The sequence below is a fragment of the Musa acuminata genome, chromosome BXJ2-3 (genome assembly GCF_036884655.1).
Source record: "Musa acuminata AAA Group cultivar baxijiao chromosome BXJ2-3, Cavendish_Baxijiao_AAA, whole genome shotgun sequence".
Classification (NCBI taxonomy): Eukaryota; Viridiplantae; Streptophyta; class Magnoliopsida; order Zingiberales; family Musaceae; genus Musa; species Musa acuminata.
Window position 1 is genome coordinate 36,255,049 of NC_088340.1, and position 27,894 is coordinate 36,282,942.

The 27,894-nt window shown below is 43.5% G+C and overlaps 4 protein-coding genes across 5 annotated transcripts; 2 read left to right on the top strand and 2 right to left on the bottom strand.

Annotated features, from left to right (window-relative positions):
* The first annotated feature begins 8,045 nt into the window (after positions 1–8,045).
* On the top strand, positions 8,046–12,426 carry LOC135607956 (uncharacterized). Its single transcript, XM_065100274.1, has 6 exons — positions 8,046–8,541; positions 9,498–9,611; positions 9,977–10,057; positions 11,489–11,661; positions 11,730–11,826; positions 12,135–12,426. The coding sequence occupies exons 1-6, from the start codon at positions 8,218–8,220 to the stop codon at positions 12,246–12,248; spliced, it is 903 nt and encodes a 300-aa protein (XP_064956346.1). The 5' UTR covers positions 8,046–8,217; the 3' UTR covers positions 12,249–12,426.
* A 667-nt stretch (positions 12,427–13,093) lies between these two features.
* On the bottom strand, positions 13,094–15,293 carry LOC135607957 (pentatricopeptide repeat-containing protein At1g66345, mitochondrial-like). The gene has a single exon (XM_065100275.1). It carries the CDS (start codon positions 14,989–14,991, stop codon positions 13,234–13,236), a length of 1,758 nt encoding a protein of 585 aa, XP_064956347.1. The 5' UTR covers positions 14,992–15,293; the 3' UTR covers positions 13,094–13,233.
* A 24-nt stretch (positions 15,294–15,317) lies between these two features.
* On the top strand, positions 15,318–17,064 carry LOC103979262 (chaperone protein dnaJ C76, chloroplastic-like). Of its 2 annotated transcripts, none has more exons than XM_018823493.2 (6): positions 15,318–15,509; positions 15,634–15,817; positions 15,910–16,102; positions 16,194–16,300; positions 16,390–16,603; positions 16,749–17,064. In XM_018823493.2, the coding sequence occupies exons 1-6, from the start codon at positions 15,403–15,405 to the stop codon at positions 16,889–16,891; spliced, it is 948 nt and encodes a 315-aa protein (XP_018679038.2). In that variant the 5' UTR covers positions 15,318–15,402; the 3' UTR covers positions 16,892–17,064. The 2 variants fall into 2 exon arrangements, with proteins under 2 accessions (XP_018679038.2, XP_009393615.2); XM_009395340.3 differs by having other exon boundaries at positions 15,319–15,515.
* A 219-nt stretch (positions 17,065–17,283) lies between these two features.
* On the bottom strand, positions 17,284–21,471 carry LOC103979261 (leucine-rich repeat receptor-like serine/threonine-protein kinase RGI4). Its single transcript, XM_009395338.3, has 2 exons — positions 18,160–21,471; positions 17,284–18,047 (listed from the first exon to the last, which is right to left on the bottom strand). The coding sequence occupies exons 1-2, from the start codon at positions 21,038–21,040 to the stop codon at positions 17,554–17,556; spliced, it is 3,375 nt and encodes a 1,124-aa protein (XP_009393613.2). The 5' UTR covers positions 21,041–21,471; the 3' UTR covers positions 17,284–17,553.
* Between the last annotated feature and the right edge of the window lie 6,423 nt (positions 21,472–27,894).

Here is a 27,894-nt window from a genome sequence, read left to right on the forward strand (position 1 = left end):
TTTCTAAGATTAATTTCTAGATGAATCATATTTGAGTTTCTCTTTCGAAATCCATTCCTTGTAACTTAAGTGTCACATTCAAAATATGCCTAATAAGTGATTAAGAGATTTATTTTATGTCACCTACTATAGCCTACAATGTAACCATGTGGAGACTAGAATGGTTTGGAGAACTAATGCATGTCTATGTATATAATAATAATATTTCTTGCTAAATGGGGAAAAAAATCTATATATTGGTTTGGTAGTGTTGTATCATATCATCTTATTAAAGATGGAGTACAAACTTCTTACTATTTTTTTTCAATGTCTTTGAAAGCAATTTTTAGACCTAAAAAATTATTTAAAATTATAATAAATATTTAAATATTTTAATGTAACTAAAAATATAAAATTTTATTCATAAAGAATTAATGTAATCGATCTTAAATAATTAGAAATTTATGATTTTATTATTATTATATTTGAAAGAGGTTTTTTTTTTAGATTTATATTCCAGTATGCACCACAACTCCATCCCAAATCCACTTAGACTGATTAATTTTATATTTTATTGAAAAGGAGCAAAAACCTCATCATTAAATAAATAAAGAGCAAGTTACAACATGCCTTCCTCAAATTTAAACAAAGACAGTAATAAAATATTTTTGAGGATAAGAATAACTCGATAGACTTTAGTTCCACTACTCCTTGATCAATACGAGATTAAATATGAAGGATACCAATTTAAATGATATAAAATAACATATATATATATTATTAATCGATTAATCAATCATATTAGGATTAAAAAAATTAAGAAATATTTTTTTAAATTTAAATCTTATGATTCATGCTAATGCGAACCGAACTATTACATTTTTTTTTATTTTTTTGTTGAAAAATAATTTAAACGGTGGACGGTATTTGACCCTTTCCCAAGTTCAAGTAATGTTAAAAGACACTTTCTTTTGGACAAAAAGTTCAAAAAGTTTAAGTGAACGTGACTTCTTTTTCTAATAAATACGCGATGAGCTATTGCGATATTGACACACAGTGCTAGTAAAGTCAACGTTTGAATGCGTGCACCGGTCCGACCAACAAACTGCAAAATAATTATCCGAATTTTTTCTTTCTTTTAATTTTCTTTTTGCTCCTTTATACTGAGCATGCGACGCTAACATTTGATCGATACATGATAGTTCCACCTACTTGACACATAGCTCAAATGTCAACTCCATTTGATCTGATCGACACGTCAAAAAGGGGTCCCGATCAACTAAGTTGATGAAATGATACTAAATAAGAGAATCAACGACATTAATCATGTAACGTTGATACTTAAGTTGACTTCACTAATAATGTCATTATCGATCCATGATCCTATGATTGATTATATTGATGACCAATATTGTGTATAATTAATTGTGCTCGACATTTACTATAATGTAAATTCAACGATAACACATTTTACTATAAAAAGAATACTCTTAGGAGACACTTACAAATTATTACATCTTGGTTTTAGACATTTGATTGATGAATCTTAAGTATCAGAGGAATGTGTCTTTCATATAATTTTAAACATCTCAACTTTAGATAAATTACATCTATTGATTCTGAATTTCTTATTCGATACTACCGACTCGTTCCACTTATATACAACAAATAATTTAGAAACTATCAATGAATTCGCATGTCATGGTCGATGAGTTAGCACGATTTGATCCTCTAGCTAATGTCTGGAATTGTCGAGGCTTGGGAATACGTCCTTTCGTTGGTCAGGTCGGACCCGAAGTGAGGTTGAGCTTGATGTTGGGCTGGACATGCTTTCGTCGAAGATTTGAGTTGGCTCCAGAGTCGTCGTGCCCCTGCTCACAGGCCCGGGTTGGAGAGTTTCCAACTTTGGCCATTCATAGATTAAGTGAGTGGTCCAGTGATTTACCTCTCCAAAGTCCCTCCTTTGACCAGATATTGTCCAAGGGCTTTTATATTGGTGCTCGAGGGTCAGTCGTATACGATGGTCGACTTTCCGAGTGACAAATTCGTACCTACATTCGATCGTCGTCTCGGTATGTGTGAAACCATGCCATGCGGCATCGTCCCGAGTTTTCTGGAATGGGACTTGTCGAGATGTCGCTTCTCGACTTCGGCTCGACGAAAGAGGAAGACAGTCCTTATGTTGAGTGGCAGGAGTGTATCCGACGTGACGCCTGATCTATGCCCCGAGGGCTCACGTTCGTGTTGACGCCGGAGGTAGATCATAACGCGGCAGAGATCCGAAACACTTGTTATCAGAAACCAATAGGTAATAGCACGGTTAAATCTGCTCGCATCCCAAAAAGACATGGCTGTCACTCGTAGTCGTGGAGACGAGAGACAAAAGGAGACATTAATTCGACAGCATCAGCTGCCATACTTTTTCCCGTGGGTGACCATTGATCGAACAGTTCGATGGATCGTGGCATCTCTCTATCTCATACAATTCCCGGTTTCTGGCCCAAAGTCACTGGCGAGATTGATGTCGATCTCCTTCCAAATCGAAGTCGGTAGATTTGCGGGCTTACGTACCCGCAAAGAATCTGTCTCATATCTTTCCTTGCGTCGGACGGTGATATTGGACGTGCAATTTTCGTCGCATGTCCCAAATAATGCGGGCATTCAGGTCATACTCTTCGACTTTGACGTCGCAAACTACAAAAGCCAATACTATTCCATGGCCGACGGTGCCTAAGTATATGTTGAAATGTGGTAACTATGGCTTCGGTGTGTCGTCTTGCTCAATATCGCATCATCATTAGAGGTAGTTTCTGATCTTAATTTTAAGCTCGACCAACGTAACCCTAATCATAATCCTAATCTTAATCCTAACTCTATCACTCTTCATGATAACCCTGTGATACACAAAGCATTTAATTTTAATCTTAAACCCTTTACGATGTAGGGGTTATATAGTTGACCATACGATCCTATCAAAAATATATGTTCGAGTCTTTTTTTTTTCTTTGTTCATTTGACTTTTTCTATTATTGTGGAAGGTTAAACCGTTGGAGCCAAAAATAATGTCACCAAATTTACATAAAGATACTAATAAATATTAATAAGTATAGAGTTTGAGAGGATTTATCTCTCCTAACGATCATTTAAATGAATTGAATAAGATGATGCATTTATATGTGTTTGTTTATGACTCTATTTTGTAAAGATTAACAAAAGAAATACCCAAACAAATACAATATAATTATCAAAAAATTATATAATATTTTGAGTTTTAAGCCTAATTCCAACACATCATGTATAAATTCTATCTTGCTCTTATTTGAGCCAACCTAATAGAAGTTGATATCTTACCGACATGATATGAACGGTATATCTTTTTTTTTTTTTTGTTCATTTGACTTTTTCTATGAACATGGAAGGTTAAAGGAGCTAAAAATAACATCACCAAATTTACATAAAGATATTAATAAATATTAATATAATAAATATAAAGTTTGAGAGAACTTAAAAGGCATGTAAACGATGTCTTTTGGTGAAATTTTATCGCTATATGTAAGATTGATCAAGATTTATCTCTCATACGAACATGATCATTAAATGAATTGAATAAGATGATGCATTTATATGTGTCCGTTTATGATTCTATTTTGTAAAGATTAACAAAAGAAATACCCAAACGAATACAATATAATTATAAAAAAATATAATATTTTGAGTTTTAAACATAATTCCAACACATCACATTCGATTGTCATTAAATTCTGGACCCTTTAGAATATCATATATCTTGCTCTTATTAGAGTCAACTTAGTAGAAGTTGATACGATATGATATGGACGGTATATCTACTTTGCTATTTCAATTAGGAGCCTCGAAGAAAAAGAGTTTCGATGACTTCGTCCTTCTGCATGAATGGGCCTCGGACCTTAAATCTTAAATTTTAAATCTTAATTTCTTCGGGTGTTTATTCGTACATTATTTGTCAAGAGTGGTTAAGCAAAAACTATTGTGAAATTGAGTTGTAGCATTCAGAATAAATCACATATAAAGAAGGTGATATGTTTTTCTTAACTCAATCGTAGCGTTAGGTTTTGAAAATGCTGATGTTGGTCCAATTCGGATCTCTTCATAGTTTTTGATCGAAATGGCTGCAAGATAGCTTGATAGTCCACAAAGTTGGTGCTTTCCCTGTTTCAATGCATCTAAATAGGGCTTCGGGTTTCTCTTGAACCTGTTGAGCCCATCGAAAAGAATTATTCTTTGTATTCTTCCATTGCCAATGTCATTCGCTTCTCAACAAAACTAAGATAGAATTGTTAGAGATGTCTACAGGATGACATCGTTAGGAAGGAAGGTTAGAAAATAAGCATCATTATGAATGTTGGAGAAGTCAAAAAAGAGATTGAGTAAACGATATATATATATATATATATATATATATATATATATATATATATATATATATATGACATGAGATGCCAAGTGGAGAGGTGGCATATTGGTGATAAAGAGATGAGACTTTTAAATCATAAGGAATCGGCAAATACTAATTTTTCATATTAAAAATGTTAGTAGATTTAATATTGATGGATCTTCTTCAATGAGATGAAAAATGTACCTATAAATTTATAGGTCACAAGATTATCTCTCCTACGTATCTTTGCTCTAATGTAAAACTATGAGTTAAGGCTGATCACAATTTCAAAGCCACTAGTTCTGGTTTCATAAAATTTAAAGTCAATCGGTTTCAAGTGGTTCAGTTACTGAAATCATCAGTTTAGTTTTAATTTTGATTTGAAAAAGACTAAAGTATTCTACCAAGATTTATATCTAAGTCAATTTTCAAATATGTTTTTTAGTTTGTTGGTCTCTATATACTCTTTTGGTTTTGAAATTTTTCTCTCATCCAATAAGTGGTATCAAAGCCCAAATGATTTTGGTGATTAAAGGTATTGAAAAACTAATGTTAGATATTTTCGTTGGCTTTACTTATAAAGAAATTTGATAGAAAAAAAAATTTTACTAAGTGATAGAGGAGGGTAAAAGATATTATTGAGTAAGACCTAATAAGAATATTGAAGGGACGAGCTAGTAAGCTAGAAACGAAGATTAGGAGAGACTTGAAGTAAAGTTTATGAGTACTATTCGTCCTTACATCGTCGATCATATTATCAATAATATTATTGATGATGACTCCATAGTGTTATTTGAGATAAGTTAGAAACAAATTATATAGTAAAAAAATTATCTAACAAGTTATATAGGCTAGGGATAGAGGAAGATAGAGACTTGATATAGCATATGGATATATTCAAAGGAATATTAGATAAACTAAAGAAAGTTGATGTGAAGATGGATGAAGAAGATAAGGTGTTGTTGCTTCTTGCATTGCTTGTTGAACCTTATGACAACTATGTGGAGAAGATACTATGTGAAAAGGATCCAATAACTCTAGAATAAGTTGAAGAAGTTTTAATGTCTCATATTACTAAGAAAAAAGATAAATTTGAGAATATGGATGGTGGAGTATTAGTTGCTTAGGATGGAGATGGAGATCAAGACTTAGGTCTTTGGATGCTGTTTAGTATTATAGATGCAAAAAATATGAGTATATCAAGTAAAACTATATGAAAGAAAAGAAAAAGGAAGAAAAAGTTCGATATGTGCTCTTCACGGTGATAGAGATGTTCTCGCAATCTCCAAAGCAATGCATCTTTCTAAAAAAAATTAATTTTTAGATTTTGCCTATGTTACTCATATTCTCAAAAGAATTATTTTGATTGAGTGAATGACATGATAACTAATAAATTAAATTTAAGTGATAACTTTATAATAGAAGCAATCTGTGTTGATAAAATGAAGATCTAAGAGGTAGAGGATTTGACTTATATTCCAAGGATGTGAAAATTACTCTAATTTCATTGAATCTTTTAGATTCTCAATGTTATGATTTAAAACCAGAGTTAGAGTTTTATAAATTACTTTGCATGATCCTAATGAATAGAAGATTATATAAAGATGGGATTTGCCGAATCACATTAAATATTACATTGATTTTCTAATATATTTTTTAGCTCGTTAATCTCTAAGTAATTTTGTGATTTTGAAAATTTTCTCTCGTACTCTAACACCATCAAATAGTTAATCTAATTTGATTGGATCGATTAGATTCCAGTTTGAATGGAATCATGAGCTCTAATGCACTGCAGGAAGGGTTCTAAGGTAACAAAACTATGACGCCTTTATTATTTATTGCATCGAAGATGATAAAACTATGACAACAATTAATGCTCAAATCTCTTCTCTTGAATCAATGATCGAGTATAACTCATTGAATTTTCACTAAATTTTTTTTTATTTTTTTTTAAATGACTAAAGTGAGATAGTAATATATTTAGTATTTTTTATTTTTTATATAAATTTAGGATGATTAATTTTGAAATATGATAGTTTTGGGTTGAGTCTAACTTTTTAAATATTCATCAAACTTATTCAAACTTCTTTAGAATTATTAGGATAAGATATAATATGTTTTTATTTTTTTTATTTTTATATAAATTTAGGATGATTATTTTTTAAAAATAATAGATTTCTATATTGAATATGTGGTCGATTGTAATCTTTTTTTTTAATATAAACTAAAGAATTGGAGGAGGTGATGGTGTTAGAGTTGGAGGATGAGAAGATGAAGATATAGTAGTGATAAGACATATTTTGTACTCTAGCTACGTCGTAACCCATGCCCTTGCCACATCAGTACGAGGGGGAGACTTTTATGCGCCAAGACAAAAACCATGCCGAGGCACCCCTCGGTACGTCCCATCCCGGAAAGCTCGGGACGACACCGCCTGGTGCCATTCCGCGCATTCCAAGACAACGATCATACGAAGGTACCACCTTGGCACTCTAGTATCGATCGCCATGCCAAACCTGTGTATAGATAATCCTCGCATAATAGTATAAAAGCCCCTGATCGATATCTGACTAGGAGGAGAGGAAAAAAGAGAGAAAACAGGACAACCACTAACTTAATCTCCAAGGGGTTGAAGTTGGGAACCCTCCCCTCCCCCCCGATGAGGGCCTTATGTGCAGGAGCTCGGCCACCCTGCGACCGCAATCGAGAGACACCTCGACTAGAGATGACATCACTTCTCCAACCTCACGATACGACCGACGCCAGCTCCCCCGCCCCCTAGGAACGCCTTCTCGGAAGACGAATCCGATGGCCCGACCCTCGACCCAACCAGCTCAAACATTCCTCTCGACATTGACCCGTGGACCAAGTCGTGCTGACCCTCCAATCACGATGCATCAATTCCTCAACGAGTAGAAGGAGAATGGAGGAGAGAAGGTGACATTGGAGCGGGGATCGTGGACGGAGGTTAAGGAGACGGAGGAGAGGGAAGAGGAAGCTAAGAGTAAGGATAAGGTAGAGATTGGCGATGGGGGTTTAGGGAGGAGATGAGCTTAATTTAAAGAAATCTAAAATTAATCTAATTTAATTAAATAAATAAGATTTAGTTTAACTAGCTTTAACTAAAAAAATCAGTTCAATCTTAAAAAATCATGCCAAACCTAATAAAAAGATAATTACTTTATATTTTTATAATTTTATTAAGAATATTTTGATCAAAATTATAAAAAAATCCCTTTTGCAAAAATAAAAAACGGGGCATCATCTCATAAAAGCCCTTTAATAACAGTTTATTTTAGATAAAAATTGTCCAAATTAGATCCTGCTTTCGATTGGTCCCGCATGTGAAACGTGTCTCCTCCTTAGCCTTACCTGTGCGTCCGATTTTTCTGCACATCCACGACACGATACGCCATCGATCATTAAAGATCGCAAAGGTCCAAAAGTCCATACCACAATTTTCAACTAAAACCTACGCTTATTTTCTTCCCCAAAAAATCATATAAAACGAATTTATTTATTTATCCCTTAAACGATGCCATGCCGCGCCACCAATCCATCATATTAGATAACAAATATTATTATGAAACGGAAATAAATATTTTTATGTGAGCAGTGTCATCGAGGACGAAAACATAAATCTAATGAATGTGGAATCGGACAGTCGAAAGCAGCGCTTGTTTCTCCTCCTCACTCGCTCTCCGTGAACGCAGATTTAGATCTGGGGGAGAAAGGGCGAGTGGGCGATACAAATCTGGGGGACAGATAAGATAAGATTGATCGAACAGCAATCAACTGGTGCTCAACCAGCAAGCAGAGTCGAGATGATCCAATCTCTCGTGACCTTGAAGCTGCTGCCAGGGTTGAATCCCGCGACGAAAGCCACCTCGGGAAGAGGCTGGCCGACCCGTGATATCGTGGAAAGAGGAGGCGGTGGGATCGGAACGAGAAGGCGATGTGCGAATGTTAGGGAGGCGAAAGCAACCTCATCGTCGCTTCCTACCCCTCCGGATGGGGATCGGGATCGGGATCGGGATGGCAAGGAGGAGGGCGAGGAGGGGGCCTCTTCCGCCGCCGCTTCGTTCCTGTTTAGGAGCCAGACGTATGCTTTGCTCAAGCAACAGATGGCGGTTGCGGCCAAGTACGAGGTGGGCGTCGCTTCCCCTGGCTTCTTCTTCTTCTTCTTCTTGAGTTTGTATCCGGACAATCTAGTATTCGATGTTGTCCATCGATTCTGCTCAAATCTATTCTATTCTTGATGAAATTTTTTGCATGGGTTCTTGCTATGAAATTTTGCAAGTATAAACTTGCATGCAACCTCTGCATAAAAATGACCATGCCTGCAAATCATCAACATTTGATGCGTGATTATGCTTTGATATACAACTTTGTAACTGCTCCACAGCTCTACTTTGTCGTGAGGATCTGCAATCTCGTCTGGGTAGTATTTCTTGGCAACATTCATCTTGAGTGCTTGTATGGCCATAGACTGGAACTGATAATGGACACAACAAATTGGTAGCATTACATCACTCGAAGTTTTTCCTTTTTGTTGAGGTGGCGGGTGTGTGGATTTTATTAGAAAGATAGGGAAAAATATTTTTATTCGCGAACAATTAGGCATTGTTATTTAAGATGATATGAACATATGCCAACTAGATTTATAGGCATTGTAGACAAAGACTTAATTATTCTTAATTTAAATAAAATATTACTTTTGCATAGCTCAACGACAGTAAAATGAAATTCATGTAGCCACCATAAATAGTTCAGGCTTTATGGTTTATTGTATATTGTCACCAGTGTCTCTACTCTGCTTTGATGTTTTCTTTAATGTTCTTATACTCTTAAAATTCGACCATTTCCCCCTTTATGTTCATTTCTTTTCCTCTTTTGACACTGAGGATCACGTAGGAGTAGAGGACTAATTAAATTTTTAGCTGTTTGGCATATTCTAGTATTGTGCTACTATCAACTGTAAAATTCTCTAATAGATATGTGAGTAGGTATTTTTAGATTTTGACCCATATATATAAATGAGTTCGGCATATCTTACAAAGTCTTAGTCTTCTCTACTGCCATAAGGCTGTTCTGGTTCTGTCAGGACTACAAAGAGGCTGCTAGAATCAGGGATTCCTTGAAATTCTTTGAGGAGGAGGAGCCAGCATTGCACCTTCGCAAGTTGATGAGGAAGGCAATTGAAGAGGAGAGATTTGAGGTATTATATTATGATATTCTTTTGCATCATGAATTTTTGGTTCTCGCATAGGCAAATAAGTTGTTCAGATCAAAATATTATTCATGTGGATAAGTATGCTTTTTGGGGCATCCCGAATTGCACATTATTTTGAGACAATAAAATAAAAGGTCACTGGTTGCAAAAATTAAGTGGATCCGGAAAGTGCTGCCCACCCGTCTGATCACCAAGTCCTCCAGCAATTGCTCAATTTGCTATGGTACATCTACAGGCTCATATCTTGGACTACCTCGGCTATGTGTTGACTTCTTAACAATCCAACTGGACTACCTCTGGTTATATTTCAATGAGTTAACAATATTCTAATATCAGAGCATGCTTTCCAGGATGCAGCCAAATACAGGGATGAGTTAAAGATTATAGCACCACATTCCCTCCTCAAATGTTCGAGTGATGCTACTACTCTGGTAAAATTCCTCTGTGTGTATTTTGTTTGATTAGTTTAATTTGTGTTCATTATTCAAATTGATGGTTTCATCATCCTTGAATGCTAAGTTTTACCAATGCGTTGACCAGTTCTACTAATTGGTGATTGACTAAATGTGTAATTTTGATAGGAGGCGACTGATCATGCTTGTCTTCTCTCTATATTTTGCAAATTTTGAGCTTCAAATTTCAGGAGCTTGCTGTCATTAATTGAATTTTTGAAGTATTCATTTCTTTTTATGAAGTTGTGATAGTTGCCTTTTAGATCTTAATGATGATTTATTGGTTTATGGCATCACTATAACCTACCATTTCTCACAGGTACAAAACCATCTCAAAACATCATCATAAATCAACCAACAAAGTACTACCATGACAAGCTATTTAATCTTATTTTCATATTAATTTGGGTTCATTTAGAAAATTGAATTTTAGGATGAATGCCAGGGTATCTATCATGAGCAGAGAAATCTTTTTTTATTTGATTATATTCAAATGAGGAGAGAGAGGAAGAGAAAGATGTTACTAGTGAAAGATAATGATGAATGATAGAAAAGATAATAAGCAAAAATGTTAACTATTAGACTCAATTTTGCGCAAGGGGTAACTTGGAATGAAGTCTCATGCCTCCTTAGATACCATATGCAGGTAATGGAATTACATCATAGTTAATTAAAATGTGACCTTCCACTACTTACATGTTTCGGAGAAACATAATTTGTTCATTTGTTAATCTTTGACCACACTCTCTTCTCCCTTTTTTTGGACCCCCAACACAAGAAAAGGCAAAAAAAAAAAAGAGAATATAACATCTTATATATTAAGGCATAACAGTCATTGGATCTTTCCTTATTTAGCTAAGATATCTTTTATATATGTTTTGAAACTTGTAAAATAACTCTTCAATTAATAATTGAAATCAAGGTTTGCAATACCGTTTTGGATGGTCTGGTACAGACTGTATTTACTGATCCAACAAACTATCAGTACACGAACCAGGATAAACTGGGCGATATGCCCAGCACAAAAGTTATATTATCCTGTATAAGGCCTTCAAACTTAGGAATGTAACTCTCATACTTCACATGTAGACAATGGAATAACATCATCAAAAATTAAATTGCAATCTCACTCCAATAACATCATCAAAAATAAAATATTTTCATTCATTCACTTTTTGATCTTCAATTTAGATCATTTCTTTCTTATGGACCCCAAATACAAGAAAAATAAGATGAAATTATAAAATAGAAAGAATATAATAGATTCAGATTACACCAATATATACGTCCATGTATCAAATAATTGTAAGCATATAGTCATATATAAATGAAATGTTATCCTGATATGAACAACTGCATCTGTATCCTTTTGAAAACTTGTATGCCCCTTTTGAAATCTCAAAATTTTAGGGTATTCGAGTGCAAGTCAGGAGTGTTTATATCGAGAGCCGGAGCCATCCATCCAAGTGGCAATACTTTTTTGCCTACAGAATACGAATCAGTAATAATTCACAGCATCCTGTTCAGCTTCTAAGAAGGCATTGGATCATCACCGATGCTAATGGTCGAACCGAGAATGTTTGGTCAGTCAAGTTCTTCTAGATGTTCTTATGTTCTTCGAAAGTTCTTCCTAACTTCTCTTTTTATTCAGGGGAGCAGGTGTAATCGGTGAACAACCTGTTATACATCCTAGGACTGGATTTGAGTATTCTTCTGCTTGTCCATTAAGCACCCCTAGTGGAAGAATGGTATGCTTTACTTACTATCTTCCCGTCATAGAATAATTACAGTTTTTGAATAAGTAAATCATGTTAAAAGAAATATGACATCATACAAGAACACAAATGGTGCTTCTGTCTGTATTCTGTAGATCAACTCTTAAACATTTTGCTTTCAAGTAAATTAATCTGTCTTTGATGCCTTTATGATATTTTGTACAATATCTATGACAATCTACATGACAGTTGGTGAATGAGTTAGGACTTCAATTGACATCTAAATTTTCATATTTTAGATCATTTTACCAGATATATTTAAATTTCATCTACGTGTACAGGAAGGTGACTTTGAAATGAAGCGCATTGATAAGGTGGGTTCACCAACCTTTAATGTAGCAATTGCCCCATTCTCTCTGTCCATAATGGGGGATGACAATGATGGGCTCCTCTAAGACCAAGCAGAACAGAGCATGACGCTTCGTAAATAAATTGATTTGCTTCTGGGCGTGGATTAGAAGCAGTGGCAGAAGGTTAATCAATGATGTTGTATAATAATAGCTGAGGTGTGTAATATTAAGACAATCGGTACAAGGTGAGTGCGATATGTCTCAAGTTCAAGTTTACGTGTAAGCGTCATGTACCTCATTTAATATAATATATATATATATATATATTTTTTTTGTACAAAAAAAGATGGGCTTTGAGGTGATCTATGATCACATAATTATTTGAAATGTATTCTCACTAGATTATTTTGGATTGGCAAGTTATCCTTCTTAGCCATTATATTTAATATGTTATGATGGATAAAGTATCTAGCCATTTTTGTGGTTATATTTTATGATTCCCATTTTATTTGTTAAAACTTATAAATATAGAGTTTTTTTATTTGTTAAAACGTATAAATATGTTGAATTCTTTTCTAATAACTTAAACTTTTGAGATTTATCATTACCTAATTAAAATTTTTAAGATAATATCAGAATAGGTCATGAGTTTGAATCCTACATATGAGTTTCCGTATCGGTTCTTCATTTAGGCTAAGCTCATTTGTGTCTCATTTTTCATTCATTCACCACCGATTGAGCTCATTACTATTTACCCACATATTAGTTTTTGTTTCATAATGCTTAATTAAGATTATTTGTCCAATTCTTCATTATCTCTAGTATTCTGATTTCTATATTTTCAAAAATTATATTACGATCTCTATATTTTATTCTTGTTTTCTCTTATGCCGTCGACTCTACTTACAGAAATTATATCTCAGAGTCGACGATATGAGAAAAAATAAGTATGAAATAAACAGATAATTAATTAAATAGAATAATATATATTTAGCTTCACCAATCATATCGATGGCTCGTTGTACAATTGATTGTGTTCGTTACTCAAAATGTAGAGCAGACCGGTGAACAACAGAACAGTTCTCCAAATTCACAAATGTCTCGATGCCCGAGTTCTCAGCACTTCCTTCGCTAGACGCATAAAAGTATCTGAACACGGGACCAACTCCTTCATGATCATGCCATCATAGAGGAGAAGCGCCCTCCCCACATCACCCTCGACACAATACCCTGCGATCAACGAATCATACATGCAACTCGTGGGCACCAATTCCTTCGTCGTCCCCCCGATGCTAAGAAACTTCTCAGCCTCAGTGACCTTTCCACATCGACACAGGTTCCTGATCATGGACGTGTAAACAACAGGATCAGATCCGATGCCTCTGTGCTCCATTTCGTAGTACAGTTTAAGGACTTCTCGAGCATTTCCAGTATCCCCATACCCATCGATGAGGCTCAGGTACATGTCCCGGTCGGGGACGAGTCCCTTCTCCAACAAAGAAGTCAGCATTCGATTGGCCTCCTCGACCTCCCCGGCTTTGCAGAGTGTGCTCAGTATCTCATTGCAAGCGCTGCAACTTGGCATGAACCCGTCGTCGAGCATCTTCTCACAATGCTTCAAGCTCTCCTCCCTCCTCCCGGTTCTCGACAACCCCACGATCAGATGATTGTAAGTCTCGTCGTACGGTCTCAGTCCCATCGAGAGCATCTCTTCCATCAGGCGAACAGCCTCTTCGATGCTTCTCTCGGAGTAGGATCCTATCAAGGAAGTATAAACGAAGGAATTCAAGCTGCAACTTCTGTTGATCATCTCGTTCCGTGTCTCGTATGCCGAATCTAGGTTGGGCATCTTGCAGTAGGCAGATATTATCAAAGAATAGGCGATATCGTCGAGCACCATGTTCCTCTGTAGCATTCTCTTCAACAGCATGATCGCTTCTTCGGCCCTGCCCTCCTCAATGATCCTGAAAGCCAGTGCGGCATTCACGATCACGCCGGGAGGACAACGCTTCCCGTGGATCCTATCCAGAACGCCCACCATCTTTGGCAGAACCCCCGCCTTGCACATCACGTCAACCATGACCTGCGTCGTGGCTTTGTTGGGGTATATCCTTCTCACCAACATATACTCAAACACCTTCCAGGCCAAGCCACTCTGACCGGATCTCTGTGCCACGCGCAGCATCGTGTTGAAGCTGATTAGACTCGCATCGAATCCGCGGTCTCCCAAGTATCTGCAAGCGTCGAAAGCTGCCCCGACCATTCTCATGTTCGAGTACGTCTGCAGCAGCAGATCGAAAACGCGGCGTCCGGGGAGGACAGCTTCGTAAGTACTCAGAAGCACCTCCGCGACCGAAGAACCCCGGGCGTACTTGCCGATTGCCGATTCCAGCAGCGCCCGCGCGTCGACGAGAAGCCCGGCGCGGACGAGGATGTGAACGATGAAGCAGTAGGAGCGCAGGTCGTGCTCGAAACGCCTGGTCCGGGATGACCAATGGAAGAAAGTCAGCGCCTTTTTGGCGTCATCAGGCTCCTTGAGATCGAGAAGCACGCTCTCCACAAGGGGTTGGGTGAGTTCTACGGATCCAAAACTGGTGGTTAAGCTGTCAAAGCTCCAGCCTTTGCTCATCGCGCTGGTGATCACGAAGGAAATCTCAGGAAAGACGGGCTCTTTGTGTTGTTCGGCGCGGTGAGGAGGAGAGAGGAGGGTTCGGCAAGCACAAAGGGATCGGTGGCGAAACTGGCGGCTTTCAGCATTCGTCGCCAGGGGTCGAACGCGGCGGAGGACACAGGCGACGCTTCGAACGATGACAGTACACATGGAACTCATTCCCCAAGTAAACGACATGAGCGATGCCGGGACGGATTAGGGTTAAAGGTCGCCCGAACGCTGACACCCTTCGGCTTCTCTTCATCCTTTTGCTTGTCTCATCTCCTCCTCTATACTCACTCAAAACAATAGAATTAATGGCTTCATTTGATTCCTATTAACTCGGTGATCAATTAAATCCTATTCAAACCAAATGGAGCTCAAGTGAACAATCAATCTATTTAAGTTAATCTCAAACATTTAATCATAGTTCAAGCTCTGTAAATTTCGACCAATTATGGCAAAAATATCTAACATAAGGGAAACCGCGAGAGAGAAATATCTATGTCTACATCCTTTAGCAAACACAAATATCTTAGGGGGGAGCGGACTGCGGCAAGTTTGGAGAGTGCAATCTTGTCTCCTCCATCGGCGATCAATTGCTAGAAAATGATATCCTGTAGCAGAAATCCAGCAGCCTTTGCCTTCTCGATGCCCGATAAGCCTGGGAAGGTTGATCGCACCTTCCATTTCCGGTCAACCAGCAAGACATCAGTGTACAAGTACTCACTCCTAGCTGAAGAATCTGTTTGGGACTCGAGTTTCAAGCTGGAGACTGAACTCTCATCTTCTCTTTTCTCATTCTGCTACTGCTTGCGTTGTGATTCTCCTGGTTTCCAGTGCTCGATCGAGAGGGGCAGCCACCGGAATCAGATGTTGCAGCGGAAAGAAAGGCCGAGAGGATTCCGTGCCGAGGAATTACTATGAACTGCTTGGGGTCTCTACTGATTCCACCCCTCAGCAAATCAAGGATGCCTACCGGAGTTTACAGAAGAAACACCACCCAGATATCGCCGGCCAAAAGGTCTCTTACTGGTATTTTTGAGGCTGAAATCTTCCATGATCAGGACAAACAGTGACTTGAATTCATTCACTCTGGTACCTGTTCTATCTCAGGGCCATGACTACACGCTGATGCTGAACCAGGCGTATCGTACATTGATGAGAGAGGAATCAAGGTCAAGATACGATACCGCTTGCGGCAGGAGATCTGAATGGTCTGGGAGCAACTTTTCTGGGTTAGGTTACAGTTCATGGAATGGACCATTGGGATCACAAGCTCTCTTCGTAGATGAACACAGATGCATAGGTGGAAACCTCATGAAATCTCAGTCATCACACGTACTTGTACTGTAGGTACGAAAGTTCTGGTCGCTGTTCTCATATATGTTGGGTTGCAGGTTGCCAGGAGTGTGTCCATCATGCAAGCGAGACGTTCGAGATGGATGAAGCTTTTGGGAGTGCTCGCGTCAAGGTTCAGTTCGGAGACCATGCCAAGAACATAGAGGTAAACTTGCTACCACATGAGCTGAATCAATGCCCACGCCACATTTGAGCCTCTGTTCTGTGGAAGATTTGAGAGGGTTTCGAACGCAGGTTTCAGTCGATTCATGCCCCGTCAACTGCATCCATTGGGTGGACGCAGAAGAGCTGCCATTGCTGGAGTTCCTGGTTCGCCCGCAACCCAGGAAGGCCTACGGTGTCTTCGGAGGAGGATGGGAGAGGCCTGCAGATGTTTTTGCTGCTGCCAAATCCTTGAAGAAGCAACTCAAAGAGCAAGAAGAGAAGAAACACAACCGGGATCATAAAGGTACAAACAGTAGCTTCTGACTCCTTTCTTTTTCTCAGTCAATGAGACAATCTTTAGCCTCATGGAACATATTAATGAAAGCAACATGCAGAAATCTACTTGAGATTCCGTGAACTTTGATGCAATTTTGCTGATATCACTGCAGGAGATGCAGAGATAGAACCGGAGACACCAGCCCAAACAAAAGCGAGATATCACGCCGGTATGAAGTTGCAGTTCCAAGAACTCCTCCAAATGTTTGGTCGTCTGGGAGAATTCTTCGTTGCAGAGGAATCTAAGGAGAAATAGGTTCAAGAAACGGATTGGTGGCACGTAAATGAAACTATGTGACGGCATCTTATTGAAACAATCATGCATGTAGTGATGGAAATATATGGTTAGAACTCTTTGGTGTTGATACAGATGACTTTATATATGATGAGTTTGTTTTATACTTTAAATATATACTTTGAATTATTATATGGTTCGATCGTACGATTAATTTTGGGTACATATGTCATTAGTTAATGAACTTAGAATTAAGATGTGATAAGGGATCATTTGGCCATCGATCATTGGTGTGGCCCATAGGCTCGTGTGAAATTATCGATGTACCCACATGGTTTTACCTCTGAGGGTAAAGAATACCTAACAGACTTGTGAACACGGACTTATGAGCCTTTGCTTTTCATCCTCCTCAATCAGACTAAATGACCTCATCAGTAGAGGCAAATATTTACTTCTCATGTGAGACTATGTCATAAATGTCACAATTCTAATCGATCAAGAAATGATATTTTAATTTTGAAAAGGGGATAAATGAAAATTTTGCCTTCCATGATTCTTCCTAATTTGGAGCTCCGACGGAATGGAGCGTTCCTTATCGGCGGACCATTATGCCCTGGACATTGTTCCAGCGCATCCGGTCTCCGTTGTCATTGCAAGCGAGCGATTGCCGGCGGTGAGAGATGTCATTGCAAGCAATTGTCGATGCTGCGCGAAGAGGAGGAGGAGAACGCGAGCGAGCATTGGGAAGGGGTGCGGATGGCAGCCTCTGCCGGCTCATCCCTCTTTCTGACCTCTCGATCGCCGACGCTGACGGATCCGGGCTTGCGGGCCTCGGCAGGGTTGCTGGGATCGTCGTGGCCATGGATTCCGCGGAGGAGGGCGGCGACGTCCTTCATGGTGGGGCGGTCGTCGGTGCGGGTGCTGGTGCAGAGGAGGGCGATGCCGAGGGCCTGGAGCATCTCCTGGACCTGGGGGTCGGCACGCCCCTGGAGCCTGGGATCCACCACCTCCGCCGGGTCACGCTTCCTCCTGAGGTGGTCCTGCACCCACTGCACCACGCTCTGCCCCTCCCCGAACGCTGGGTCCGCCGGCCTCCTCCCCGTTATCGTCTCCAGCAGCACCACCCCGAAGCTGTACACGTCGCTCTTCGTTGTGATCCTCGTCATGCACCCGTGCTCTGTTCCGCGCAGAGCAAATGCAGCAATTAGTGGACGTGATGACAACTCAGATTAGCTGTATGATCGAGCCAACAAGAAGAGAAGATGATGAAGGACAAGACTTGAGCTAACCGGGAGCAATGTAGCCGTAAGAGCCAGCGAATGCGGGCGTGTGGGAATCGCGCCTGTCCGCTCCGCCGTCGTCCACCACTCGAGCGAGGCCGAAATCCGCGAGGCAAGCTTCGTACCGCTCGCCCAGGAGGACGTTCTCCGTCTTCACGTCGCCATGGATGATCGCTGGCACGCAGTCGTGGTGCAGGTAGGCAAGCCCCTCCGCCACCCCGACGGCAATCCCCAGCCGCACCTCCCACTCCACCCCCGCTACCGTGCCTCCGCCGTGGAGCAGCCCGCCCAGCGTCCCGCTCGGGAGGTAGTCGTAAAACAGTAGCCGGGAACGGCGGTTCGCCGCCCACCCAAGCAGCCGCACAATTTTCCGGTGCCTCACGCGCGCCAGGGCTCCAATCTCGCACGCGAAGGCCGCGGCTGCCGCCTCATCACCCGTGCGGAACTTCTTGACGGCGATCAGCGCCCCCGTGGCCGGGATCCTCACACGGTACACCACCCCGGACCAACCCCGTCCGATGACATTCGACGCCGTGAGTCTCCGGGCCACATCGACAACACCAATCTCCATCTTCTGGTACAGAGTCACCTCCCACGGCGGCGACAAGTCGCCGTCCTTCTCCTCCTCATCGCACCCGTCCTCGCGTTGGGCCCTTCTCCTGCTAACAAGGGCGATGGCCGCCGTGGCGAATAGCACGACCGCAGCCGAAAGGAGCACCGCCGTTGCGACGCGGCCAGCCCTCCGCGCGTTGATTCGGTCGCTGACATCGTCGAAACCGGAGCAGCGAGCGAGGCAGAGTGCTGGGTTGCCTTCTAAGTCGCCGATCGGGAGCTTGGAGAAGAAGACGCTGTCCGGGACGCGGCCGGAGAAGTTGTTGAAGGAGACATTAAGGGCAACGAGGTTTTCGAGGGCGGCCAGGGGCTGGAGGTCGCCCGAGAGCCGGTTGTGGGAGAGATCAAGCACCCCGAGCCGGATGAGCGCTGCGAACTCCGCCGGTATCTGGCCCGAAAGGTCGTTGTAGCTCAGATTCACGGCGATCTCCAACGCCATTATCTTGCCAATGGTCGCTGGGATCTCACCGGAGAGCTTGTTATTGCTCAGATCCAACAGCTGGAGCCGCGAGCACGAGCCGACCGCAGGCGGGATCTGGCCGGAGAACTGGTTCGTCGCGAGAGTAAGCTTTGTGAGTGAGGTCAGTAAACCGATTGCCGGCGGCAGATCCCCGCCGATGGAGTTATCGGAGAGGTCTATGTACTGTAGCGATACGAGGCCCTCGAAGAGCCCATCCGGTAGGCTGCCGCCGATGTTGTTGTCGTGGAGATCGACGAAGGTCAGATTCCGGCACCCCGCCATCGCCCCAGGGATGGCTCCCGCAAGCCGGTTCGAGCTGAGATCTAGGAAGCTGAGGTTCTTCAGCAGGCCAATCTCCGGAGGAATCGCTCCGGTAATCCCGTTTCCGTTGGCTCTGAAGCGGACAAGAGACGAGCAGTTGCCGACCTCTGGCGGGATTGGGCCGGACAAATCGTTGTCCAGGAGCAGCAGCTTGCTCAGGCTCCTCAGCCGGAAGATTCCCTTGGGGATGGAGCCAGTGAGATTGTTCTGCGACAGGTCCACGGCCTCAAGATTCTCGCAGCCGCCCATCTCCGGCGGGATTCCCCCTGTGAGCCGGTTAGCCCAGAGGTACAGCGTCCGGAGCTTCACCAGCAGGCCGATTTCTGCTGGTATCCCGCCGGAGATCAGGTTGTTGTCGAGCTCAAGGTCGGAGAGGTTCCGGCAGCGAGCGATCTCCGGCAGTATCGGGCCTGATATCTGGTTCACACTTAGCTGGAGCTCCCGGAGGTCAGTGATGTTGCCGAGGGTGGCGGGGATCCTCCCCGTCAAGCCGTTCATCGAGAGATCAACCACCTGAAGTTCGCCGCAATCTCCGAGCTCCGGTGGGATCACGCCTACCAGATTGTTCTGCCAGAGCAGCAGGTTTCGGAGTTTCTTGAGCTGACCCAGCTGCGGCGGAATGGAACCCGAGAGAGAGTTCTCGTAGAGGTACATGTTCTGCAGCTCCGCGCACTGGCCCAACTCTGGCGGGATTGGGCCCGAGAGCAGCGCGGTGTAGATGGCCAACGTCTGGAGATTCCTCAACGCTCCCATGCTGGGGGGCAGCGGACCGGAGATGCCGGTCTCCGCGAGGCCGATGATGACCATGCTGGTGCAATTGCCAATCTCCGGGGGCAATGCACCACGCAGGTTCTTGTTCCCTCCCGCCCGGAATACCTCGAGCCTCGCGAGTTGCCCGATGGTCGGCGGAATCTCCCCCTCGAGCTGGTTGTCGTAGACGACCAGCCACCGGAGCAGCGAGAGGTTGCCGATGGAGGCCGGAATCGGTCCCTCGAGTCGGTTGGAGTTGAGATAAAGGCGCTCAAGGCGGCTTCCCGGCCGGCACAGACCGTCGGGGATGGAGCCCGTGAGCGCATTGTCGCTGAGATCCAGGTGGACCAGTCGGGGGAGCTCTCCCAGCTGCGGCGGGATGGGGCCGGACAGATTAGTCCCGGAGAGCACCAGCTTCGAGAGGGAGCTCGCCAGCGCGCTCAGGTTGGCCGGCACGCCGCCCAGCAAGTCCACGTACTGCAGAGTCAACTCCACCACTCGCCCGCTGGCGTCGCAGGTGATGCCATACCACCGGCACGGGCTCGCGTCGTTCGGGTTCCAGTCAGCAAGTATTTCATCATTACTGCTATCACCATTCAAGCTCCGCTTCCACGAAAGCAGCGCCTCGCCCTGCAGGTCGATGGCGCGGGCGTCCATGGATAAGAGAACAGAGCACAACAGTAGCTGGAAGAAGCAGGAGGAGGAGGCCCTCCACACGCTTCCAGCTTCACCAGGCATCACCACCATGGACTACTACTATATTCACTGGCGCTCTCTTTTGCTGCCGGTGAAAGAGGAGAGCGTTGAGGATGTTGACGGAGGGAAACGAGGAGCAGCAGTAGAAAGAAGAAAGGGAAGAAAAGGAGAAGAGAGGTCCGACAATGGCTTACCATCACATATATACATAATAAATATAAATCACCTGCAGCGCTAACATTGAGAAGACCCAGAATCTCCGGATCCAAGACTTCCAGCCGGGCAATGAGCAGATGAAAACACAACCCGAGGTAACTTGTTGCAGACGTTTGGGCCGTCACAAATGCTAAGCAAGAGGTGGAGCAGTAATTTGATGGAGAAGATTCCCCTGCGTTGGCATAATGGCAGTAGCTATGAGCAGCATTAAGCGTCTCGTGACAGACAGAGGCAGTCTTAATTTAAGCCAACATTAACGTGGATCCCGATTCATCTTTTTGTCATTGACAATTGATGTTCTGTTCCTTGCTGAACTCTTACCACGAGAGCTACACACATCTGATAACATGCTGACTAATTGGGATCTGATTCCAATTAGGTCAACTAATCTTGTCAATCTCAAATCTATGGAGACTCATCGACATGATGCCTACCATACGACTGGGAAGCTACAGTGTGTTGTCGTACGGTCGGCTTTAATATATAGAACGTTATCGGGAGTCGATTAATTGAAATGCGATGTCGCTTTATCACGTGAGACGGTGGGGGCGCTTTGCCCGCCTGGTCGTGACGGTAGGTTTTGTATAGGGAGAGCAGTGTGTGATGGATGGCTAGTGGTAGGAGCATGTGTGTGTGTGTGTGTGTGTGTGTGCGCTTACATAGTAGGAGAGTACGGTTGGGATTTCAAACCTGACATGGTTACGATAATAATTGCAACCATCAGGGCCTCTGGTGGTGACGTGATGGATGATGAGGAGGATGGGAATCTAGGCACGAGGGAGGGGAGTGGGTAGGTCACATGCGATGAGAGAGAGAGAGAGAGAGAGAGAGAGAGATAGAGAGATGGTGGAGTGATCATGGAGGTCATAGTCTACGCTATTTTATTTGATGAACAGAGTTGCTAATCCGACGATTCAATTAGGTTTGCCGATGCGGTCATGTGGTCTCGTGCAAGCCTATTGTAGGGAAATTTTTGTCGATGGGCGGGTGAAAGAAAGAGACTAAACAAAACCCACCGATTGGTACCGAATTAGAATTGTCAATTTCGATTTCAGGATAGAATCAGAATCAAACATACAATCATTAATCTATTACAATTTTAATTTTAATAAATTTAATTTTTGGACATGATTTATCACCAAAACTTAAATTTTTTTAACACATAATAAGTTTTTTAATTAAATGATACTTATGATATTTACAAGGTCACTTGACATGTATCATCTTATATCAAAATCTAATTTTATTTTAAATAAAATAAAAATTAAACCGATTTGTTCCTCGGTTTCACACCAATAATATAAACAATATCCATACCTAATTATGATACCAAAAGAGGATAATACAATAGTAAACAAGTTGTCTAGATTTATTATTGTGTAGCTCATTAGGCATTAGACCTCCATGTGTCTCATCATGATCTCCATTTGCCTACCTGTTAGACTGTGGCTAAGCCATTTGGTAAGCCGGTTAAGAAGACTAAATTGCAGCTTTTGATACGGCCTTTGGATAAACCAAGTATCGAATTCATTAGCATATATATATGTTTATCTCATCAGGAAGCAATTAAGCCCCAAAACATAACACACAAGCATTGATCATAAAGACCCTCGAATTAAGCAATCTACAAGAGGAGGGGGGTGTGCGCCACATGGAAGAATGATTGGAACGGACTCCTAAACCAATTGGAAGTCTATCTTAGTGGCATTACTTATGGAATGATCGAAGAGGAGGGCTCCCCTTATGAGACACTCTCCGGGTTTTGCGGCTATTGCCCTCACTGGCTTTCTCTCTTTCGGCACACACTTTATATTATGGTAATAATTACCATCATCTCTTTCTTGTTCTTTTATGTTAGTGTATGGGATGTGACACTTTGATCTGTGCGTGGAGGATATATTCTGTGCTGCTGCTGTCATCCATCACCAGCATTCTTCTTGGCATTTCGGCGTTGGGGAGATATCATAGGAGGCGGCTTCTATCGGGCTGCGTATGCGCTTTTGTAGTGCTAAAACGTCTGTTTCGATGTTACATCAGTCAATCGAAGATGGACGCAACGCGCAAAATGTGTGCAGGAATTCTGGCATGTCTCCTCTACGTTGTGACATGGACGGATTGAGTTGCTTATACGGTGGAGTTTATTTTGATGATAAAGAAAAGAAAAAATACCACTGCTATCGGATTAGTAAATTGATTTTAGCCCATTTGAAGGTACTTTGACTAATCAGATTTTCATAGATCGTTATGAGTTCGAATCTTATTTCTATTATTTATTATTTTAAAAAATATGTTAACATTTTTTTGATATATATACGGGCAAGTAATAATAAAGGGACGATAAGATTTTAACATTAATTAATTTATTTATATTATTGACGATTGAATTTTTTTTCTCCTTTCTTATTCTTGGATCATGTTTTGGTACGAAGATAGATGACTCTTGACCATCAAACTTTTCTCACTTTAATTAAAAATTTAATTTATGATATTTTGTTGAAATTTGAAGGGTAAGTGATAAGGTATATTTTGGGTCAACGACACATCATAATCGATGTCACATCGCACTACAGTCGAGTTAGCAAGGGGAGCACCCCCACGCGCTAAGTCAGAATTCGTACCAATGTGTTGTTTGGTATGTCACGTCCCGGAAGTTCGTGACGGCGTCATCTGGCGTCGTTACGTGCGTCTCGGGATGACAACTGCATAAAGGTACCATCTCATCCCTCGAGGATCGACCCACCATGTTAAACCCCCGTACGACCGACCCTCGTACAATAGTATAAAAGCCCATGGCCAGCATCCGGCCAAGGGAAAGGACAAAAAGAGAAAAACAACTACTGACTTGTTCGTCGGAGGGGCCAAAGTCGGGAATCACCCGACGAAGGTCATTCTACCCTCGAGCTGCAAGCGTCCCGACCTGGGAGTTGCCATCTAGTGTATAAAGGCAAGTCGCTAACCAGCCTATAGACAGAGAGACGTTGCTCAACATCAATAGTGCCCGAACCGAGAAACTTTGATCAACACTCTATCGCGAGGGCTCGACCGACCTCGGCATCCAGCTCAACCAACTGAAGACTCCCGACATCGACCCATGGACCATGTTGTGCTAACTCATTAGCCACGGCACATCAGTTCACTAACATTTTTGGCACTAGAAGGAGGGTCATATCGTAGAAGCTCTCCCTGAAGGAGAACCACCGACCAGTCACCCCTCTGTCGGACCCGGAGACCAGTCCCTCCTCATCCTCAGAGACGGGGGGATCCCAGCTTTGATGTCAGATCGCTACTAGCGCCTGTTCAACGACCCAGGGTTGTTGTCCCCCGGACTTACCATAGGACCCTCGGTCGTATCGCCCGAGGCGTTCCTCAACCTGACCAAGCAAGTACAAGCAATAGCGGGGATGATGCAGACGCTCGTCCCACTCATTCCCCAAATCGTGCGGCTAGCAGCTCCCCCAACTGACCCGACTCAGTAAAGGCCGAGCAGGGAGCAGGTCAGGACGAGAGAAGCCCAAGAGCAGACGATAGACTCGAGAGGTATGCTCGAGCAGAGCATACTCGCACCCAGCCGAATCACACTGCCCCGCTCCGAGCCTGACACCATATCGTCCGACTCGGTGGATGACTCGTTCAGGATCTAGCTGTCCCGGGTCAACCAACGACTGGACGAGCTCCAACGCGAGTTCCAGAAGTCGTGGAGCGAGTCGAACGAAGGCAACTCGGGCAGATCCCCCTTCGCTCAGGAAGTATAGGACAAGTCGGTACCCCTCAACTTTAGACTGCCGGCATTGGAGACGTACGACGGCAGCTCTGATCCCACAGAGCACGTCGTCGTGTTTTAGGCACAGATGGCCCTCTATGGCACCTCCGTTACAGTGATGTGTCGGGCATTCCCGACCACCTTCAAGGGACCGGCACAAGTGTGGTTCAATCGACTATGCACATCTTAGTCTCATCTTTCGATCAACTCGCCAGGGAGTTCGAGAAGAATTTCCTCGCTAGCGTGTGACCCTGGCCTTCCATGGCCACCTTGCTCGTGTTATCCCAGCGCGAAGACGAGCCGCTCTCTCTGTTTGTGGCATGTTTTGCCTTTGAAATCCGGGGATTCCCGGACGGTCACCCTTCTTTAATCATGCAGGCGTTTCTGATGGGCTTGAAGCCTTTAAGGTTCTTCTGGTCACTGATCGAGAAGCCACCAGTAACTATCCCCGAAATACTCCAGCGCGCCAACCAGTACATCGTCGCCGAAGCTCTAGTGGCGAGAAAGCGCTTGGATGGGAAGAGGCCAAGGGTGGAATAATCCGAGGGAATGACCTCAACAGCCCGGGTGCAACCCCGCCGGAGGCCCGACCGACAAGAGCTACTGCTCTCGAGGCCCCCGCCTCTCCCTCTGAACACATCTCGTACCGAGATCTTCCTCCAAATCAGGGAGAAGGGTCTCTTGCGACAGCCCAACCCCATGAAAGCTACTCACAAAGATCAGTCCAAATATTGTAAGTTCCACCGGGACTACGGTCATGACACGAAAGACTATCATGACCTTCAGAATCAAATTGAGGAACTGATCCGGAGAGGTCACCTCGGGCGCAATCTTAAGGAACCCCGGGAAGCGACTCCACACCCCAAGGGACCCATCGAAAGATAGATCGACGTCATCTCTGGAGGACCAACAGCCGGCGACAACAACTCAACGATGAGGAAGGCCTATGCCCGGAGTGCGGTTGAGAAACATCCCCGGCCCGAGCTCGAGCTTGAAATCACTTTCGGAGCCAAAGAGGTCGCGCGCTCACATCATGACGATGCTTTGGTGATCTCCATTCGGATCGCCAACGCTTGGGTCAAAAGGGTGATGGTCGACACCGAGAGTTCCGTCGACATCCTGTACCTCGATGCCTTCAAGAAGCTCAATTTAACCAAGGAAGACCTCACCCCCATGGCGTTGGCACTCACTGGATTCATGGGGGATTTCATCTCCCTGCTCGGGACAACCATCCTCCCTGTCACCATTGGGGAAGAGCTGAGAGCAAAGACGATAATGACTACCTTTATGGTAGTCGACCTGCCCTCAGCCTACAACGTCATCCTCAACCGACCGACGCTTAACAAGTTAAAGGCGGTGGTATCCACCTACCACCGGGCCATTAAGTTTCCAACTTCAGCGAGGATCGGGGAATCCCGAAGTGATCTGGGAGAGTCAAGGCGATGCTATCTTACGATGGTTACTCTCCTGGGGAAGTCACGACCTCGTCAAGTCCCCGACCCCCGCGAGGGAACCATAGCGCCAATGCAGCTGAAACCCCCTGAGCAGCTTACCGAGGTACCCTTGAAAAAGAACCGGCCCGATCTAACCGTGAAAGTCGAGACGACGCTCCCCGAAGCAGATAGGCTCAACCTTATCGATTTCCTAAGGAAAAATGCCAATGTGTTGGCATGATCCCCCGAGGAGATGCCCGGGATTGACCCGGGGGTAACCCAGCACCAGCTCAACGTCGACCCCGAGGCTCGGCCAGTGAGGCAAAGACCAAGGAAGTTCGTTCCCGACCGACAGAAAGTGATCAGTGATGAGGTCGACCGCCTTAAAGAAGCGGGATTCATTAAATACCCTCGGTGGCTATCGAATGTAATTCTCGTTAAGAAATCCAATGGAAGCTGGAGGATGAGCGTTGATTACACTGATCTCAACCGGGCATGCCCCAAGGACTACTATCCACTTCCCAGGATAGACCAACTAGTCGACGCCACCACGGGCTATGAACTCCTTACGTTCATGGATGCATTCTCGGACTACAACCAAATCCAAATGGTGACTCAAGATCAGGAGAGCACCACTTTCATCACCAATAGAGGGTTGTATTGCTACAAAATGATGCCCTTCGATCTGAAGAACGTTGGGGCGACTTATCAAAGGATGGTCAACAAGTTGTTCAAGCACCAGCTCGGGAGGAACATGGAAGTATACGTGGACGACATGATCGTAAAGAGCAAGGCTGCAAGTGCGCCCTTGACCGACCTAGCGGAAACATTCCAAATGCTTAGACTATTCGACATGCGCTTGAATCCCGCGAAGTGCATCTTCGAGGTTGGCTCGGGGAGGTTCCTCGACTTTGTCATTCACTAGAGGGGGATAGATGTCAACCCGGAAAAGGTTCAGGCCATAACCGAGATGCATTCCCCTCGCTCGGTCAAGGAGGTGCAACAACTCGTCGGGAAGTTGGTAGCGCTCAGTAGGTTTGTGTCACGTTCGAGCGATAAGTGCCTCCATTTCTTTCGGGCTCTATGATAGGCCGATAGCTTTAAGTGGACCCCGGAATGCGAAAAAGCCTTCGAAAAGTTGAAAGCGTGCCTTGCACGCTTGCCCCGACTCGCCTCACCCGAGCCAGGAGAAACCCTTAGTCTCTACCTAGCGGCCTCGACGCAGGCAATCAGCTCGATGTTAGTTTGGGAAATGCCACCAATGCAACAACCCGTATACTACGTTAGCCACGTCCTCGTCAGGTCCGAGGCGCGGTACTCCCCAATCGAGAAGCTGACTCTCGCACTAATGGAGATGGCTCGATAGCTGCGGCCCTATTTCCAAGCTCACACAATCAAAGTGATCACCGACTAGCCATTGCAACAAATCCTTTCCAAATTCGACGCATCGAGTCGGATGCTGCGGTGGTCGGTCGAGCTCGGCGAATTCGACATTC